The 21,531-nt window shown below is 39.3% G+C and overlaps 1 protein-coding gene across 5 annotated transcripts in view; it reads right to left on the reverse strand.

The window, feature by feature from the left end:
• The window catches only part of cttnbp2 (cortactin binding protein 2), a 162,020-nt gene that overhangs the window by 1,365 nt on the left and 139,124 nt on the right, over nucleotides 1–21,531 (reverse strand). For all 5 annotated transcript variants that reach the window (XM_073059524.1, XM_073059526.1, XM_073059527.1 and 2 more), the window contains 4 exons: nucleotides 21,006–21,188; nucleotides 19,940–20,003; nucleotides 13,157–13,289; nucleotides 2,369–2,473 (listed from right to left, as the gene is read on the reverse strand). In XM_073059524.1, the coding sequence (XP_072915625.1) occupies nucleotides 2,369–2,473; nucleotides 13,157–13,289; nucleotides 19,940–20,003; nucleotides 21,006–21,188 (485 nt within the window). The remainder of the gene's footprint in view (nucleotides 1–2,368; nucleotides 2,474–13,156; nucleotides 13,290–19,939; nucleotides 20,004–21,005; nucleotides 21,189–21,531) is intronic.

A 21,531-nucleotide genomic window follows, 5' to 3' on the forward strand; every position in this document is an offset into this window, starting at 1 on the left:
AAAAATTACAGTGAATTTGACAAGTAAATTGCCAGGGATGGGACTTATAATTTACAAATAACAATATTACAGCCCCTGGAAAAGAAAAGATTTTAGAATCAGAATCAGATTTAATATCACCAGCATATGTCGTGAAATTTGTTACCTTTGAGGCAGCGGTAGAGTGCAATACATAATAATAGAGAAAAAAAACTGAATTACAGTGTGTAATATATATATAAACAAATTAAATAAGAGAAAAAGTAAAAATAAAAATGTAGTGAAATTGCGTTCATAGGTTCAAAGTAATAACAAATTGCACTTGTACATTTTTAATCAGTCAGAAAATCATCAGATGTTGCAGAAATGCGTTCAAATTAAATCAGTCTTAATGCAAGATAAGTAAAAATTTTGAATGTGAAACTGAGAGCATTGTGACTGCACCGTGGAAAGCTCAGGGTTCTTTATATCTCCACATTTGTAGGGAGCTCAAATTCATACCAAAAGCCCCTTTGATCAACTGGAATTACTGCAGGGAACTAGGGAGTACAAGTATAGCAGGTAATTCAGGCTACATCCACACACAAGACCAGATAATTTTGAAAACATCCGCTTCGCGTAAAAACGATAGCCGTCCACACTATGCGTTTTTAAAAATATCTCTGTCCAGATTGAAAGGGAGATTTCGGTGAATCTCCTCCTACTGGGCACGTGCGGGACACATCTACCGAAAACAAGCGACATGTTTGGTGTCGAATCTCACTGTGAAAGTGCGCGTTTGTGTAGTTACAGACTAGAAAACCTTAAAACGACGGACAGCTGTTGGCTCTTGCACAGGAGAACTTAAAAGTAAAAAAAAACAAATACTGGAGCATACAGCGGCAACCGATAGGGAGTTCACGGACAGATTGACCCGGCTGACGACGGACATTGAAAAACTGACCAACTCTGTTGCATTAATAAAGCACCTTGTTAAATGTATAAAACATGTCTACATCAGTGTTATCTTGTATTTCCATACAATGTTACATTAGGCTGTTATACATCTATTGTCAAAGAAGTACTTGCATAAATAGGTAAACCACCTTCATACGAGCAAGGACAGAAAACGGCAAAGTGAGTACAGTATATTTAATTATTCAGTAAGTTATAGGTCAAAGTATTTAGTGAGTATGTTTCTAACTCTTCTGGTGTCAGTCTCGTTGCCATCAGCTCTGAAATTGTTAGGTTGCGTTCAAGAAAACAATGAAATGGCGTGCTACCGCCTGACAGCGTTTTCAGATTTCTCCGGTTACCCCATCCACACTGCTCCGGTCAATCCGGCATTTTCAAGAATACACACTCTGGAAAGCGTTTCTGAAAAGCTCTGGTTTTGGGGGATGAAAACGCTGTTTTAGTGTGGACGGAGGGTAAAAACGAAGAGAAAAAGCTTCGGTTACGGATTTATTCGGCGTAGTGTGGATGTAGCCTCAGTAAATCAACATCATTCTCACTGGAATTCAGAAGGATAAAGGGCGATCCCGCTGACACTTACAAACTTTGAAAGGCCTCGTGGAGAGAATATTTCCTGCAGTGGGGGAGTCTAAGAATACTGCCTCACTGCCTCAGAATAGAGAGACGTCCATTTAGAATTGAGATGAGGAAGATTTTTTTTAAAGCCAGAGAGTGGTGAATCTGTGGAATTTGTTGCCTCAAGGGGCTGTGGAGGACAAGTCCTTGGGTATATTTAAGGCAGAGATTGATTTACTCTTGATCAGGCAGGGCATGAAGGGATACAGTGAGAAGGCAGGTGAATGCAGCTGAGGAGAATGGATCAGCTGCAATGACTCGATGGGCCGAATGGCCTAATTCTGCTCCTGTATCTTATGGTATCAAGTAGCTTCATAATTTTATGCATTGTACAGGACACTAATGACTTCCTTACATTTCCTGGTCAGAATTCTGTTTTCACTTGTGTCCTCATTATTCACAAACTGCACTGGCAGCTTTGTCCTACAGTCTGTACTTGCCCCTGGAAAATAACTCACTCACACTCAAAGTCATCCCCAGATGTACCATTCACGTTTAGGAAGTTACTCTTGATAATTCTGTCAGTGCATGAGAACACACTCTATACAAGTCAAAATATATAATAAATCAGAATTTCACAACAGATCTCTGAGCAACATTATTAAGGTGCAATACCAGTATCAATAGGTTTCAACAGGTACATTTAATGTCAGAGAAATGTATACAATATACATCCTGAAATTCTTTTTCTCTGGCTCTCAAAAAGATTCATTAAAAAGCTGAACCTGTCATGTGATTCCCCAAAATGAGCTGACGGGCTTCAAACACCACCTTATAATTATGCAAATTGAAGGAATTTCAGGTTAACACTTTATATCACCTTTGTTGCTGGCAAGCAAGCAGTAGGATCTTTTAACGTCCTTAAGGATGATTGATCTCTCTGAGAACCAGGAATCATAAAGAAAAGATCCTTTGACGTGTCAATCTGCAAAAGAAGAGACATTGCTATTTAAAAATGCTCATAATTTTAGCATCTTTTAAAATTTAACTTACATGTACTTTCTTAAAAACATTAATATGCAGAAGTATACGGAGTTCAGTGGATTTAATGCATTTTCCAAATATTTTAAAATCAAATTGTTTTTAGCACATTTAAAAGAAAGAATTATACTGCTCCTTTTTAGGAAGTTATGACCATGACACTGACCTACTGCAGCTTTGTCAAGGCATTCTTCATTATCCACACATTACGTTTATGATGTTCACCTTTTTGACATGCATTAAAAACTAAAATGTTTGAGAACATTTTTGAGTAGGGGTCCCCGATCTTTTTTTATGCCGTGGATCAATACCATTAAGCAAGGGGTCCATGGACCCGGGGTGGGGGACCCCCGTTTTAGAGGGGATCTTGAGCTGCAAGGCCTGAACTCCATGAAAATGGTAACACAGGTAGATGTGGTAGCCAAGAAGTGATATACAAGTTGGGACATCATGTTGCAGCTGTGCAGAACAGTAGTTAGCCACAAGTGTACAGTTCTGGTCAATGCACTACATGTTTGGCTGATAGTGCAGAAAAGATTCGCAGGAATGTTGCCTAAAATGGTGGACTTGATTTGCAAGGAGAGATTGGAAAGTCTAGTTAGCTCTCACTGAACCATGAGAGGTTGAGGGCTGACCTGAAAGAGGTTTATAAATGTATGAGGGCACACATAGGCTAGCTGGAAATTATTTTCCCCAGGGTAGTTGAGTTTAATTCTAGAGAAGAGAAATATTTAAAGATAATCCGAGGTGGCTATATGGAAACAGCTGCCAGAGGAAGTGGTAGAGGAAGAGGCAAATAGTAACTTGTTATTTAGAAAGCATGGGCAGGTACTGGGCTAGGAAAGGAATAGAGAGATATGGGTTAAATGCAGGAAAATGGGTTTTGTGTTGACGGGCATCTCCATCAGCGTGAACGAGTTGGGCTGAACAGCCTGTTTCTGTGACACTGTGCTATTCAGTAACTCTCTAATACCGTCTTTCTCTACATGTGTCAAGTAGAAACTGCTTGACACATCATCTGATGTTTCTATTTAAACTATTCGGTCGTTGATTAAAAATAATGTCTGCTATAAGTAGGAAGCTAACAAGCTACTTGGAAATTGTTTTAGGTGGCATCACAGTAGAAATAAAAACAAAACAAATAAGGAATATGCACTTATGTTGCTAAGCACTAGCATGATCACTATTAAGGGTTTAAAGGATATACCAATTTCACTGCAGCAAATGGTAACCAAGGTGAATGACTAGGCACCAATTTTAGTGTTGTTGCGGTGAAAGAAAGAATGCTGGTGATGATATTTGGACAATTCCCCGACCTCTGAATAGAAACTGAGATAGAGCGCTGAAGATTATTTCAACTCCGGACACCAGAACAAAAGAAACCGAAGCAAGTCTTCTGGACCGTGAAGTCTGACCCATTCAACAAGATTATGACAGATCTTCTACCAGTACACCATTTTCTGACTCTTTCTCCATGTCCCAGAAACTTATCAACGTTTTTTCTATGTAATCAATGTCTGCCTTTTTGGATAAGGCATTCCAGATCATAACCACTTGTGACTTAAAATCTTTTTTCTCATGTCACTTTTTATTCTTCTGTCATTTTAAATCTGAGTTCACTAGTAGCCTTCCCTCTGGCAGTAAAAAGTGGATCCTTATTATCAAAAGCAACTATGAATCTTTAACTCCAACAAGTCCACCTTTAATATTTTTAAATGAGTATAACACCAGCTTCTCCACAAAACAAAGGCATATCACTCTTCTAATTCTCTAGCAAATTCTCTAGTCTGATGGGAGATTTTAATTTCCCCAATATTGACTGGCATCTCCCTAGAGCAAGGTGTTTAGATGGGATTGAGTTTGTAAGGTGTGTTCAGGAAGGTTTCCTGACACAATATGTAGATAAGCCTACAAGTTGAGAGGCTGTACTTGATCTGGTATTTGGAAATGAACCTGGTCAGGTGTCAGGTCTCTCGGTGGGAGAGCATTTTGGAGATAGTGATCACAATTCTATCTCCTTTACCATAGCATTGAAGAGGGATAGGAACAAACAAGTTAGGAAAGCGTTTAATTGGAATAAGGGGAAATATGAGTCTATCAGGCAGGAACTTGGAAGCATAAATTGAGAGCAGGTGTTCTTAGGGAAATGTACTGCAGAAATGTGGCAAATGTTCAGGATATATTTGTGTGGCGTTCTGCAAAGGAACATTCCAATGAGACAAGGAAAGGATGGTAGGGTGCAGGAACCATGGTGTACACAGGCTGTTGTAAATCTAGTCAAGAAGAAAAGAAGAGCTTACGGAAGGTTCAACAAACTAGGTAATTTTAGAGATCTAGAAGATTATTATTTTTTTTAATTAGTTTTTTTATACATTTTCTACATTGCTACAGATAAAAAAAAACCCAGATCGAAATGAAGAACATTAATACAGTGCAAAAATAAACATACAATAATAATAGAATACAAAGGAAGATAATTGAGAAAGCACCCAAATTGAAGATATGTAAAATTAGTATCCTCCCCAAGCCCCGCAACAAAAAAGAACTCCAGACCAACCACAACACAATCTAAAGAGTATACATCAGAACATTCAAACCCCCAAAACTGTAAATACACTTAGCAACAGAAGATATTAATGCCTACTACCAACAGAAAAGGAGCTGAAAGCAAGGGACCGAAAAAAAAAACCTTAGTTAAGAGGAAGGTTATGAAAGTACTCAATAAAAGGTCCCCAGACCTTATGGAACTTTGTATCCGAATTAAGAACTGAATAATCAATTTTTTCAAGGTCTAAGCAGGACATAATATCATTAAGCCATTGAGCATGTGTGGGCGGGGCAACATCCCTCCATCTAAGGAGTATTAAACGTCTAGCCAGGAGAGAAGCAAAAGATAATATTCGACATTTAGTCGAACTCAGACTTAAATCTGTCTCACCCAAAAAACCGAACAAAGCAATTAAAGGGTTAGGTTCTAGGTGGTGATTCAGAATATAAGATAACGTTATGAAGACGTCTTTCCAAAATTTCTCCAAGCTAGGACAAAACCAGTACATATGAATGAGAGAGGCCTCGCCCCTTTTGCATTTATCACAGCGAGGACTAATGTTAGGGTAAAATCGAGATAGTTTAGATTTAGACATATGGGCTCTATGAACAATCTTAAACTGTAAAAGGCAATGGCGAGCACAAAGAGAGGTTGAATTAACCGATTTGAGAATCGAATCCCAAGCCTCATCAGATAAGGAGATATTTAAATCATGCTCCCAAGCCATTCTAATTTTATCCACAGGGGCACGCCGTAAGGATGCTTATTTATCACGAATAAATGATATTAAACCTTTACCTAGTGGATTAATGGAAAGAAATAGATCCATAACATTTTTCTCAGGCATTACAGGGAAGTTAGGAATTAAAGGATTAATAAAGTGTCTAATTTGGAGATATCTAAAAAAATGAGCATTGGGCAGATTGAACTTAGCAGAGAGCTGTTGAAAAGATGCGAAGTGATTATCAATAAAAAGATCTTCAAAATGTCTAATGCCCTTTCTATACCAATCATGGAATGCTGAATCATATGTAGTAGGTAAAAAAAGGTCATTATGTAAGATAGGGCTAGAAAAGGAAAAACCATGGAAACCGTAAAACTTCCTAAACTGAGCCCATATACGCAAAGTGTGTCTGACAAGAGGATTAACAATTAATCTGGACAAACTACTAGGGAGTACAGAGCCAAGAAGTGCAGAGAGAGATAAATCTTTAGTGGAACTCAACTCCATTGCCACCCAATTAGGGCACTCGGGTTGGCCGTGGAAAAAAGACCAAAAGGTAGCACAACGTATATTGGCTGCCCAATAATATAAACAAAAGTTAGGTAAAGCCATGCCACCCTCTTTTTTAGATTTTTGGAGATAAACTTTATTAATTCTAGAGCGTTTATTCTTCCACAGATATGACAAAATAATAGAGTCTAAGGAATCAAAAAAAGATTTAGGAATAAAAATTGGGATTGATTGAAATAAATATAGAAGTTTAGGGAGAACATACATTTTAACAACATTAACATGACCTACCAAAGACATAGATAGAGGTGACCATTGTAACAGACTCTGTTTTATAGTATATGAAAGATTGGCAAAATTTTCACGAAAGAGATCTTTAAACTTCCTTGTGACTGTAATCCCAAGGTAAGTAAATTGATTAAGAACTACTTTAAAAGGGAGATCACGAAAAGTTAATTCTTGTGCTTCTTTATTAATTGGGAAAAGTTTGCTCTTATGTAAATTAAGTTTATAGCCAGAGAACTGGCTAAACTGATCAAGAAGTGAAAACATTGGAGGTAAGGATGTAGACGGATTTGAAAGAAAAAGTAGTAAGTCATCAGCATAAAGAGAAACTTTATGCTCAACTCCCCCTCTCCAAATCCCGGTCAATTCAGGACAAGTTCAAAATGCTATTGCCAAAGGTTCTATAGCCAAATCAAAGAGAAAGGGACTTAAAGGGCATCCCTGGCAGGTGCCACGTTTGAGGTTAAATAACTGGGATTTCTGAAAATTAGTCAAGACAGAGGCAGTAGGACACAAATACAGCAATTTGATCCAAGAGATAAAACTTTGACCAAAGTCAAATTTTTCTAAAACTGCAAAAAGGTAGTTCCACTCTATACGATCAAAGGCTTTCTCCGCATCGAGGGAAATAACACATTCAGGAATCCCAGTTGGAGGTGAATATAAAATGTTAAATAAATGCCAAATATTAAAAAAAGGAAGACGGTTTTTAATAAAACCAGTTTGATCATCAGAAATAATAGAGGGAATAACAGTTTCTAATCTATAGGCCAAAACTTTGGCCAAGATTTTAACATCAACATTAAGCAAAGAAATCGGCCTATACGAGGAACACTCTGTTGGGTCTTTACCCTTTTTTAATAAAAGAATAATAGATGCCTCATTAAAAGAGGGTGGCAATTTACCGTAATTAAACGAGTCAGATAATACTGAGAATAACTGAGGGGAGAGAAGTGAAGAGAATGATTTATAAAATTCTACGGAGAACCCATCAGGTCCAGGAGATTTCCCTGAAGACAATGCAGAAATTGCAAAAGATATTTCTTCTGGTGATATAGGCGCATTAAGTTTGGCTTTAAAATCAGATGAAAGTGAAGGAATATTCAGATTATTTAAAAAGTGATCAACAGAGATATTGTCATTCAAAGATTCAGAGGAATAAAGTCGAGAATAGAAATTTTTAAATGCGTCATTGATTTCTAAGTGATCAGATGTAAAGTCTCCATTCTCCTTCCGGAACTTTGTAATATGTTGTTTGGCTTTGGAACGTCTCAGCTGATTGGCTAGAAATTTACCAGATTTGTCACCATGAATATAGAAGCGACTCTTACTTTCAAGAAGTTGGCGTTCGACAGGTTGAGTAGACAGAAGATTAAATTTAGTTTGAAGTTCTACACGCTTCTTGTATAATTCAGGATTCTTAGTTTGAGCATACAGTTGATCCAATTCTTTAATCTGATTAATGAGGTCTAATCGATCTGCACAGGACTTTCTATTAAGATTTGCTGTATAGGAGATTATTTGACCCCTCTAGTATGCTTTCATGGCATCCCAGACAATCTGGGATGACATTTCAGATGATGTATTGGTGTTAAAATAAAAGGTTATCTGATCCTTAATAAATTTTAGAAAATCATCATCCGATAATAAAGTCGAGTCAAAACACCAGTGTTTATTCCTCTGAGGGAGACCAGGAAAGTTTAAAGACAAAGTAATTGGGGCATGGTCAGAAATCAGTATACTCTGATAGTCACAAGAATAGACAAATGGAATAAGTTGATTATCGAGTAAAAAGTAGTCAATTCTAGTAAAGGTATGGTGAACATGTGAAAAAAAAGAATAGTCTCTTGCAGTGGGATGAAGGAAATGCCATATATCAGAGATACCATAATTAGAGAGAAAAGAGTGAATAGCTAAGGCAGATTTAGTAAGTAGTCTAGTAACAGAGGACGATCGATCCAAATTAGGATCTAACCAACAATTGAAATCGCCACCCAGTATAAGAGAGTATGAGTTTAAGTCTGGTAGCGAGGAGAAAAAACGTTCAAAAAAATTAACGTCATCAAAATTGGGAGCATACAGGTTTGCTAGTACAACTTTAGTATTGTATAATTTACCAGAAACAATAATAAAACGGCCATTTGTATCAGATATCTTATTATGGAGTTCAAAAGGAATATTTGAATTAATAAGGATGGAGACCCCGCTAGCTTTGGCAGCAAAGGATGAATGAAAATGCTGACCCGCCCACCTTGACAGAAGCCGAGAATTATCAGAACTACGAATATGAGTTTCTTGAAGGAAAGCAATGTCAGCTTTGAGTTGTTTAATATGCGAGAAGACCTTCCTTCTTTTAACAGGATGATTCAATCCCTTTACATTCCAGCTCACAAATTTAAGTGAATTAACCATTATCAATTGTTAGTGCATAGAAGGTAGCAGGCATATAAAAAATCAAGCAGTACAATAACAGTCTGGGAGCAAAAATGTAAACATAGATCCGTAGAATCAAAACAGAGACATGTCCTGAATAACAAAGGAAAACAAAAGAAACAGTGAGTAGTGTTGGAACTGGAGAATCCACCCCCCCCCTCGCAACCCAAAATTAGACGGCTACCTAAAAAAGCAGCTAGCTCTACCAAAAAAATTAACCCAAGTATGACTTCTAGTTCTGTGTCGTTAACAAAAGTTCCATATAAATAATATAGTAAATAATAACTAATTTATGCACTAGAAAACAGAATTATAAATAGGAACAACTTCAACAGAAGTATAAAACTTAATACAAAGAAAATCAGAAGAAAACTGAAACTAACCTACCCGCGAAAAATTATAAAAGAATAAAAGAAAAAAAAGGGAGGGAGAAAAGGGGGAAATTATAAAATTCAAAGAGAGTCCTTATCAACCATTTACAGAAAAAAAAGCAAAACTTAAACTATGAATCAACCAACAGGGAGGCCTTCAATAAAAACTCCAAACCTCCAAAACAAGTTAAAGGCAATTGTAGTTCTCTATAGATAAGGTTATACAAAAATAAAATAGATTACACAGGTAAGATCTAAAAGTTCGCAGGGAAACATTAAACTTAAATTATCTATTTAGAAAAAACGCACCAAGTCCAGGGAGAGATTGACTACAGCCCTTAGAGTTTCAATAGATAATGACTGAATTATTCAAGTAAAAAATAGTTTTACTTCGAGAAGTACTTATCAACCATTTTAGAAGGTCAGGCCGGATCCGAAGAAGACGAGGTGGCCGGAAGACTTCCAACAAACGCCTCAGCCTCCTTCATTGATTTAAACCACTTATAATCTCCAGTAGTAAGCGTAATTCGAAGGTCGGCTGGATTTCGGAGAGAGGGTCTGAAACCACGATCGAAAAGCACTTGCATTGCACCTTTAAACTCAGCGCGCATCTTCAGAACCTGGGGGAGCAAAATCCTCCACAAAACGAATGACCATATTTTGAAAGGCAAAAGTACCTCTGCGGCGTGCCTCCATCATCAAACGGTTTTTCACCTGGTATTGATGAAAGCATAAAATATTCGGCCGTGGGCGGGAACCCAGAATTGCTCGAGGAACATAGATCCTGTGTGCCCTTTCAAGCTCAGGTGGAGTTGGAAAAAATTCTTTCCCGAAAATCTCACAGAGAAACTTGGAAAAAAATTCAATGGGAGAGCCCTTTTCGGTGGCCTCTGGCAAACCAAGAATTCGTAGATTGCAACGTCTACTCCGATTTTCAAGATCCACCATTTTGGAAAAAAGTTTGCTATTCTTCTCCTCTAGGTTGGAGCAGAGAGTTTCAAGATATTGAACACGGCGTTTTAAATCTTCAGAAGTTATGTCAATGCAAGATAAATGTTCAGCATGATCATCCACTCTAGCATTAATCTGATCCAGTTTGACACTAAGCTGGTTGAAAGAAGTTCTAAATTCAGTTCTAAAATCCATTAAAGTATCTTGTCGATGTTGTTCCAGAACAGCGAGAATGTCAGCCGGCGAAGCCGTAGAAGTTTCCTTTTTCCCGGTTTTAGTACTTTTGGTAGCCATTATAAGATAGATATGTTCGCAGGCAGGTAGAAGAGAACGAATAAAATACCTAACTAAGGTTTAAGAAGGGAGACACATAGTGCAAAGGTAAGAAGAATAACGGAGCAAAAGTTCGGAGCAACTAAACAATCGCCATCTTACTGGAAGTCCGAGATCTAGAAGTTTATAAGGCTAGCAGGAAGGAGCTTAAGAATGACATTAGGAGAGACAGAAGAGACCATGAGAAGGCCTTGGTGAACAGGATTAAGGAAAACCCCAATGTATTCTACAAGTATGTGAAGAGCAAGAGGATAAGACGTAAGAGAACAGGACCAATCAAGTGCGACAGTGGAAAAGTGTGTATGCAACCGGAGGAGGTAGTGGAGGTACTTAGAGAATACTTTGCTTCAGTATTCACTATGGAAAAGGACCTTGGCAGTTGTAGGGATGACTTACAGTGGATTGAAAAGCTTGAGCATATAGACATTAAGAAAGAGGATGTGCTAGAGCTTTTGGAAAACATCAAGTTGGATAAGTCGCCAGGACCAAGCGAGATATATTCCAGGCTGCTGTGGGAGACAAGGGAGGAGATTGCTGAGCTTCTGGCAATGATCTTTGCATCATCAATGGGGACAGGAGAGATTCTGGAGGATTGGAGGGTTGCAGATGTTGTTCCTTTATTCAAGAAAGCGAGTAAAGATAGCCCAGGAAATTGTAGACCAGTGAGTCTTACGTCAGTGGTTGGTAAGTTGATGGAGAAGATCCTGAGAGGCAGGATTTCTGAACATTTGGAGAGGCATAATATGATTAGGAATAGTCAGCATGGCTTTGTCAAAGGCAGGTCATGCCTTACGAGCCTGGTTGAATTTTTTGAGGATGTAGTGTATATGGATTTCAGCAAGGCATTTGCTAAGGTAGCCCATGCAAGGCTTATTGAGAAAGTAAGGAGGCATGGGATCCAAGGGGACATCACTTTGTGGATCCAGAACTGGCTTGTCCACAGAAGGCAAAGAGTGGTTGTAGACAGGTCATATTCTGTATGGAGGTCGGTGACCAGTGGTTTGCCTCAGGGATCTGTTCTGGGACCCCTTCTCTTCATGATTTTTATAAATGACTTATATTAGGAAGTGGAGGGATGGGTTAGTAAATGTGCTGATGACACAAGGTGCGGGGTGTTGTGGATTGTGTGGAGGGCTGTCAGAGATTACAGCGGGACATCGATAGAATGCAAAACTGGGCTGAGAATGTGACAAATGGAGTTCAACCCAGGTAAGTGTGAGGTGGTTCATTTTGGTAGGTCGAATATGATGGCAGAATAGAGTATTAATTGTAAGACTCTTGGCAGTGTGGAGGATCAGAGGGATCTTGGGGTTCGAGCCCATAGGACACTCAAAGCTGCTGCGCAGGTTGACTGTGTGGTTAAGAAGACATATGGTGTATTGGCCTTCATCAACCGTGGGATTGAGGTCAAGAGCCGAGAGGTAATGTTACAGCTAGGACCCTGATCAGACCCCACTTGGAGTACTGTGCTCAACTTTCGTCACCTCAGTACAGGAAAGATGTGGAAACTATCGAAGTAGAGTAGATTTACAGGAATGTTGCCTGGATTGGGGAGCATGCCTTATGGGAATAGGTTGAGTGAACTTGGCCTTTTCTCCTTGAGCGACAGAGGATGAGAGATGACCTGATAGAGGAGTATAAGATGATGAGAGGCATTGATAGTGTGGATAGTCAGAGGCTTTTTCCCAGGGTTGAAATGGCTAACACAAGAGGACACAGTTATAAGGTGATTGGAAGTAAGTTCAGAGGAGATGTCAGGGTAAGTTTTTTTTATGCGGAGCGGTGAGTGCGCGGAATGGGCTGCTGGCGATGGTGGTGGAGGTGGATACGATAGGGTCTTTTAAGAGACTCTTGGACAGGTACATGGAGCTTAGAAAAATAGAGAGTTATGGGTAACCTTAAATAATTTCTAAAGTAAGTACATGTTCGGCATGGCATTGTAGGCATAGGGTCTGTATTGTGCTGTAGGTTTTCTATGTTTCTAAGTTCTTCTAACCCCTAATGCCTTGATATCATGTCTAAAATACAGTGCCAAGATTTAAACATTAACTTCACTTGGACTACAAGTAGCACAATGTTAAAGGCTTAGTATGTTCCTTGCTTCTATACTTTACATCTTCATTTAATAAAGCCAAAGCTCACTTAAATATTTTTAAAAGTCTTCTCAAATTGTTCCATCACCTTCAAAGCTTTCTGGCATACTTGCCCATATCTCTCTCTCTTCCAGCCCTCAACCCCTCCCACACATGGCATCTTTCTAAAAGGCTCCAAATTAACACGGCACCTTTGATTTAGCATGTATTTACTGTTACCGTAAATCCTGAACCTCCTTAGTGGAACATGGGTACAATCATCACAGAGATTCAAGGGCACTATAAACTGAGTTGAGCCATCTGAATTATGCAATTTATGTGTGGGAACGATGTAAAGCACTAAACTGAACCATGCCGAATTTCGGAACAATGGCATTACCTTGCTTATATCAGATTCTGATTTGCTTAAGCACAGACTCTGGAGTTCACTGATGAGGTCTTCATCTTCATCTGTGTACAGAGATAATCCTTGCTCTAAATCTGAAGTCCTCAGTGGATTATTCTCGAGGGAACTGGAAGGGTAAGGTTACAAAGTCAGAATATACATGTTCCTTTTAAAAAAAAATGCATTTATAAGATGCCTCAGCTCTTAACAAACTAGAATAAGCATTCCATTTAAATTCATCATTGGTCCTTACTTGTTTCTGGTCATCTCCATTTGCCTGGTCCTATCTCCCATTTGAACAGTTATTCTTTTCTGCCTTAAAAATAACAAAGAACTTTCTTTTTGTTGTTATTTTCTTTTGCTCTCTATTTTCATTTAGTTCTGGGGGAGGGTGCTTAATTCTTTCTACTCCTGAAGATTGAGTGTTATTAAAAGATTTCAAAGCTTAAAAAAATATCACTTTTCCCCCTCCCAAAATGTTGCTCAATCTGGTGAGAATGCCCATCAGTTTTTTGATTTCATTATGTGAGCAGTTTCTTAGTTTTGAAGAGGATAAAGGTGTCCATAAGACATGCAACGATCTCTCCTGCTCATTGTTGACGTTATGATTCGAGTGCAGTTAGTGACTGGCTTTCCAGTAGGCAGCTGAAGGGAAAATACATAATAATGAAGTTGGGGGAATGGGGGGAGAATGGCGAAAGGAACAAAGCCACCAGGGAACATTGTGGCAAGGCAATCAAGAGACCAATGTCAGTAAAGGTCACATTACCCTTAAAATGCAGCAATAAAGCTCAAATGATGAGGGACACTGAGCAGAGATCAGTATAGCACAGGAACAGGTCCCTTAGCCCACCACGTTGTGCCAAACCAATTAAATTTGTGATCATTGGCTAAATAAATTAAACTCTTCTGGTACACAACGTCCATATCCTTCCAATTTCCTTACATTCATGTGTCTATCTAAACATCTCTTAAAAGTTTCTGCCTCTATCACCACCCCCGTTAGCATATTCTAAGTACCCGCCGCACACTGTGTAAAAAAACTTGCCCCCACATCCCCTTTAAAATTACCACCTCACACCTGAAATGCATACCCTGTAGTATTAGACATTTCAACCCTTGGAAAGAGACATTGTCTATCTACTCTACCTATGCCTCTCATAACCCTATGAAACTCTTATCAGATCTTCTCTCAGCCTCCACCGCTCCAGAGAAAACAAGTCCGGTTTGTCCTACCTCTTGTTAGAGCACATGTCATCTAATCCAGGCATCCCTCTGGTACAACTCTTCTGTACCCTCCCCAAAGCCTTGACATACTACCTATAATGGAGCACCAGAACTGGATGCAATAATCCAGAAGCAGCCTAACTAGAGTTTCATAAAGCTGTAACATAACTTCCCGAATTTTCAACTGAGTACCTTGACTAATGAAGGCAAGCATGCAATATCCCTTCTTGACTACCCTATCAATCAGTGTCGCCACTTTCAGGGAGCTGTGAACTTGATCTCTCTGCTCATCAACACTGTTAATTATAGTACCGTTAACAGTGTGCCATCTCTTTGCATTTGACCTAACAAGTTGTAACACTTCACATTTGTCTGGGTTGAATTCCACCTGCCATCTCTCCACCCACATCTGTAACTGATCTATATCCCGCTGTATTTTTTGCCAGTCTTCTACGCTATCCACAACACCACCGATCTTTGTATTGTCTGCAAAATTACTAATCCACCCATCTACATTCTCCTCCAGATCATTTTTGCACATCACAATAGCACAGATTCCAGTTCGGATCCCTGTGGAACACCACTAATCACAGGCCCCCAGCTAGAATAAGTCCCTTTGACTTCTACTCTCTGTCTTCTACGGGCAAGCCTATTCTGAATACAAATGGCCAATTCACCATGGGTCCTATGCATCTTGCTCTTTTGGATGAGCCTCCCATAAGGGACCTTGTCAAGTGGCTTATTAAAATCCACGTGGACAACATCCACAGCTCTACCTTCATCTAACACCCTCCTCACCCCGTCAAAAAACTCAAGCTAGTAAGACAGTTCTTACCCCACACAAAGCCACGCCGGCTCTCCCTAATTAGGGCATGGTTTTCCTTAAATTTATAAACCCTATCCCTAAGAATTCTCACCAGTAACGTCCCTACCACTGACGTGAGACTCACTGGTCTATAACTTCTAGAATTATCCTTGTTTCCCTTCTTGAATAATGGAACAATATTAGCTACTTGCCAGTCTTCGAGTCCTCGCATGTGGCTAGAGAGGACAAGAAGAGGCCCTAGCAAACTCTTCTCTTGCTTCTTTCCATAACCTGAGCTATATCCCATCATGCTCTGGGGACTTACCCACCTTAATGAGCTTTAAGAGATCCGACACTACCTCCTCTTTTACCTCGAAATGCCCTAGCATATCAATGCACTCAGTACAGATTTCCCCATCCTTTCCCTTGGTAAATACTGTCATTGAGGACCTCACCCACAGCTTCCACATCCAAGCTAATGTTCTCCCCTGTATCCTTGTGTGTTCCTACCCTCTCCCAAGTTATCTGCTTCCTCTCGATGTGTGTAAAGAATGCCTTCGGATTCTTTTTAATCCTACTTGTCAAGGACTTTTCATGGCCCCTCTTGGCTTTCCTAATTCCCTTCTTGAGTTCTTTTCTGGCTTCTTTATTATCCTCAAGGGCTCTGCTTGATTCTAGCTTCCTAAGATTTACATACTTCTTTTTTTTTTTCTCGACTAAATTCATCACCTCACTCGACATCCAAGGAGAAGTGAGATGATACGAAAAAAATAGTCAGGTTTGTGTGAATTGGACCAACCAATTAAAAAATACATTGCAAATGTAAGATTTAAAAAAATAAGTTGCTATCCCATTCCTTGTACAGGGATTCAGTAACATACATCTAAATAAACTGAGTACTGTCTCTGTCATATTCTCAGAAGGGTTCATATGAATAGAAGAATCCTCACCAAAACAGGTACAATTATTTTATAATTCTATTAGTTCTGGAAAGAAAGATGCTCATCTGAAACTCCTTGAGCACCATATCATCTGAAACTACTGTTCTGGTCAATGCTTTCCTTTCATACTTCACTCAAGTGACCGATATCGTCTCCTGCTCCAAAAATGTCTTCATTTGAAAATACTCATTTGATTTCAAATGCCTTCATCACTCCTGGAAATTGTAACCTCTTTTATCCATATAATCCTTTGACATATATCAACCAATTTGCACAGCCATGAATTTAATCAATCCAATATTTGAAGATTACTAAGGTAATTCCAGACCTAAAATCATACATTTTCTCAGTGAACGTGTCTACCTCTTCACTAATTTTTGTTCCCTCCTTTGAATGAGAAAGGATGTAATGTTGAGACTTTATAAAGCACCAGTGAGGGCTTTACTTGGGAGCATTGTGAGCAGTTTTTGACCCCTTATCTTGGAAACGATGTGCTGAAACTAGAGAGGGTTCAAAGGAGGTTCAGGAAAATGATTCCAGAATTAAGCAGATTGTCATTTGAAGAGCAGTTGACGGGTCTGGGCAGTATTCAGTAGAAACCTATCCAATGGTGAAATACCTTGATAGAGTGGATATGAAGCAGATGTTTCCTATGGTGGGAGCTTCTAAGACCAAAGGACACCACCTCAAAATAGAGGGCCATCCTTTTAGAATGGAGATGTGGAGGAATTTCTTTAGCCAGAGAGTGGTGAATCTGAGGAATTCGTTGCCACAGGCATATTTAAGGTAGAGGTCGACAGATTCTTGATTAGTCAGGGCATGAAGGGATATGGGGTGGGGGGAAGGCAGGAGATCGGGGCTAAGGAAAAATGGAGCAGCTATGATGAAATGGTGGTGCAGATTCAAAGGCCAATGGCCTAATTCTGCTCCTATATCTTATGGTCTAAATCCTTACAGTCTAGTGCCACTAGATTCAAAACCTAGAGAGTCAGAGGGGAATTGTGAAGAAATTCTTTCACCTATGGAGCTGCTGGAGTCAGGATTGTTCTACATGAAAAGATAGTGAAGGTCAATTCTGAAGAAATATTTTCAATTTGCATTTGGACTGACCCTTGAAGATGAAGAATTTGCATTAACATCAATAAAAATGCTAACATTTAAATTCAAAGGGTTCTCGATGGAGTGGGCTGAATGACTCACTTTCTTGCTGTTTCTGTGACTCTATCCCAAAAAGCCAGTTACCACCTTTAGCAGTAGATCTTGCCCTAATCCCTTAAATTACCATTAACCCCAACTGGCCAAATCAACATTGGACTGCGATGGATCTGGCTGGTGTGGTAGCGTGGTGGTCAGCACAACAATTTCCAGTAGCAGCGGTCAGGGTTCAATTCCCGCTCCTGCCCACAAGGAGTTTGTACATTCTCCCTGTGGCTGTGTGCATTTCCTCCAGGTGCTCCGGTTTCCTCCCACTGTCCAAAGACGTACCAGTTGGTGGGTGAATTGGTCATTGTAAATTGTCCTGTGAGTAGGCCAGGGTTAAATCAGAGGTTGCTGGGCAGTTGGATCAAAGGGCTAAAAGGGCCTACTCCGCATTGTATCTCAATAAATAATCAGGGCATGTGCTAGTGAAAATGGAAACTATTCACAGGCAAATTTCATACAGATGACTATCCCAGTCTCCTTGGTGTTGGATTGAAATCAACCTTTCTCTTAGTTTGTTTTTACTTTGTGTGGTAGATCTATTAGAGATCTTGGATGCTATGTTGAAAAAATAAAACATAGAAATTAGGAGCAGGGGCAGAAGTAGGCCATTTGGCCCTTTGAGCCTGCCCTGCCTTTCAATGATCAGGGATGAGCATCCAAATTCAATAGTCTGTGCTGACATTCTCGATGTCTTTAATCATTTAAGCCATCTCTATCTCAATCTTCAATATATTTAATGATTTGGCCTCACCTGACTTCTGTGGTACAGAATTCCACAGGTTCACCACTGTGTGTAAAGAAAAATCTGCTCATCTCAGTCCCTAATAGACTCTCCCACATCCTTAAGGAGTTAATTCCAATTTTGGCCTTCCACTATTAGAAACATAGAAAATAGGTGCAGGAGTGGGCCATTCGGCCCTTCGAGCCTGCACCGCCATTCAGTATGATCATGGCTGATCATCCAACTCAGAACCCTGTACCTGCTTTCTCTCCATACCCCCGATCCCTTTAGTCACAAGGGCCATATCTAACATCCTCTTAAATATAGCCAATGAACCGGCCTCAACTGTTTCCTGTGGCAGAGAATTCCACAGATTCACCACTCTCTGTGTGAAGAAGTTTTTCCTCATCTCGGTCCTAAAAGGCTTCCCCTTTATCCTTAAACTGTGACACCTCGTTCTGGACTTCCCCAACATCGGAAACAATCTTCCTGCATCTAGCCTGTCCAATTCCTTTAGAATTTTATAGGTTTCAATAAGATCCCCCCTCAATCTTCTAAATTCCAGTGAGTATAAGCCGAGTTGATCCAATCTTTCTTCATATGAAAGTCCTGCCATCCCAGGAATCAATCTGGTTATTATTATGTTTATCTTTGTTGCATCTAGACAGATTTTGTAAATTTTGATGAAGTCACCTCTCATTCTTCTGAATTCAATGGCCCCAATTTCTCTGGCCACACTAAGACATCCACATTCTTAATTCCTCTCACTATGAAGGACAATGAATCATTTGCTTTATTCCTTTTTGTTGATTGGTGCATAAGGATATGGCAGTTGTAGCTGTAACTCCCCCTTCTTAATCTCCTATTGCTCACGTAATTTATTTATCTGTTTTGTCACTAAAGTCAGTAACTTCTCAGTTATCCTCTGCGTCTTCACATTATCCATTTGCTCACTTCATTCAACCAGTCCAACTCTCTCTGGAGCCCGATGCACGCTCCTCACAGTGCTCTCTCCCACCTAGTTTAATGTTACCTGCAAAACCTGTCCAAGCCAGCAAACCTTACCAGTCATAAACGTTTTGCAGCCATGGTCATCTAAGTTTAAATTTACTGCTCTGATGAAATTTTGCCATTTGTCATTCATTCAGATTGAAAATATTTTCCTTGTAGATTTACATTATTACCAGCTGCAAGAAACAAAAGGTCACTTCAGTAGTTTCGTGGATTGCTTCTGCGATCTCCATCAAACAAAAGCCATTGAAGAAATCATTTGTCCACTTTCTTGAAAATAAATTAACCTGTCTATATACTCAGGGAATAACCAACACAAATCCTCAACAAACAAAAGCCAACTGTGCTGCCCATGGGAACACAGAAATCTGATCTATTGCTCCAACAACAGTCTTTTACCTAGTGGACATCTGGTCAAACTCCATCAAAAAACATTCAGACCAACCAAAGGCAAAACTTGACCCTTCACATAATAACTGTAATTATTCAGCACTTAAACCGACCTGCTCAATGACACCAGCAAAACTTCAAAGATGACAATCAAATGCCATTAAGAAACTACTTGCAATTTATAAAAAAACGATAATCATGATAGAACCTGCACACACATCTTGCACACACCTATTTTTTTGAACAAATCCAATGCAGCTGGAATTGCCCATTTTATGAATTTGGAATTTAATCCACTGCAGTGAATCTAAGAAACCCTCATTTCAGATAACAACTGATGACATGAATATTTAGCATTAAATATTTACAAAAATCAAACTGTTAATCTTAAATCCAGTAGTAGGAAGCAACTAAATTATGCATGATTTAACTTCTTTGTTAAGATAAAGAAATCTGTACCATATCCAACACAAACTTACTGTAGTTTTGTTGCCGTATTCAACTCGTTGAAGTTCTTTGGCAATTCTGACACAAGCTGAATTCCTGCTCGGAGAAGAGAGAGGTATTCAAACACATCTCATAATTGGTGTAGATCACTGTTGAGTCATTTAGTCACTGGGTGGGATAGGATTGACACAAATCTGGCCTGATGCCTGGGCTTGTTACTTACAATATCCAACCCATTTTCCACATGTGGAGGGCTGGACAGGGAGACCTCTGGCTCGGGCTGGTGAGGTGACATGGGGCAATGTATCCTAAAAGTCCTTTATTGTAAAGGCCTTGGCAGTCTTTTACAGCTGTTAAAAGCACTTCAGCAGTTTTCAAATGCCCCTAATGGACTCTTAAAAATATATATATTTTTAATAAATTTAAATCTCTATCAAAAATGTAAATAAAACACTAACAAAATAAATAAGATTAAATAGAATAAGTTACTTTTCTGAAAGGTATGATTAACCTTCCTTAGGTATTTTCCTTTCGGTGAGTGCAGGATATAGAGAGAATATGGGCCCTTGCTTTGGCAAGACTCTGCTCTGCTCTCAATGGAGAGCCCCATAATGGAACAGAGAGTCAGCTGAGCCAGAATCTGATGAGCCGTGTACCGCAGGCTTACACACAAGTGAAAACCTGTAATTCTCTGTGAGACAGAGTGAGCGAGTAGGACTAGCTCAAAAGCTTTCACACCGAGCTGGAACAGATAGGCTGAACTGCCTTCTTCTATGCTACAATCATCCTCTAATTCAGAGACTACCCGAGGTAAAACATGTTGGCAATCAATCAAACATTAAATATTTCCAGCTTTCTCCTTGAAATTCTTATCTGGAACATACACACTTTCTTAAGAGGATGAACCTTGTTATAAATTCATTAAGGATGTTTGTAGTTCACAATTTCTTTTCATCATGCACTTCTCAAGATTGTATTAGAAACGTTATTTTAAAAGCAATGTTCTTTGCTCTGCTAGTGACAGTGAATGTCACAGATAAATGAGAATGTAAGCAGTACGTCCGTCACTACAATGAACTGCAGAGAAGTGAGCCTTACCCTCCCTATTCCCTTTGAGCTTGTTCCATGACTGCGACATTGAATGAGCAGACTTCTTGTGAGGAGTAGTGCTCACTTTCCGCCAAGCATCATTATCAATTTTCTTTTTGCTGGTCTTGTAACTGGATATCATGGTTAAAGGAAAATGCCACCCTTGAAATTCTGATGCACATTCTTCGAGCTCTGAAATTAGATTTTTCAATATGATTCACCAGGCGTCGTCATGCAAATTTATTTCTAGAATGCACTGTCACATTTTAATTTGACCTTTATTTATTTAATTCAGGCTATATTCATTAAATACATTGCCTTTTAACTTTTCCATTAGATGTTTCTAGAAGCATGCAAAATTGCCGAGCTATGAAAGAAAGCTGGTCTGCCTGTGGTTTTTGTCCACATAACGATAAGACAGAGTGTGAAGAACTGAGAAACTTAGGGATCCAAGCCCATGATTTCCCAAAAGTGGCAACCCAAGTTGATAAGGTGACTTAAGTTGTGTATAACCTTCGTATGCTGGGGCATAGAA

Source organism: Hemitrygon akajei, chromosome 10, assembly GCF_048418815.1.
Source record: "Hemitrygon akajei chromosome 10, sHemAka1.3, whole genome shotgun sequence".
Classification (NCBI taxonomy): Eukaryota; Metazoa; Chordata; class Chondrichthyes; order Myliobatiformes; family Dasyatidae; genus Hemitrygon; species Hemitrygon akajei.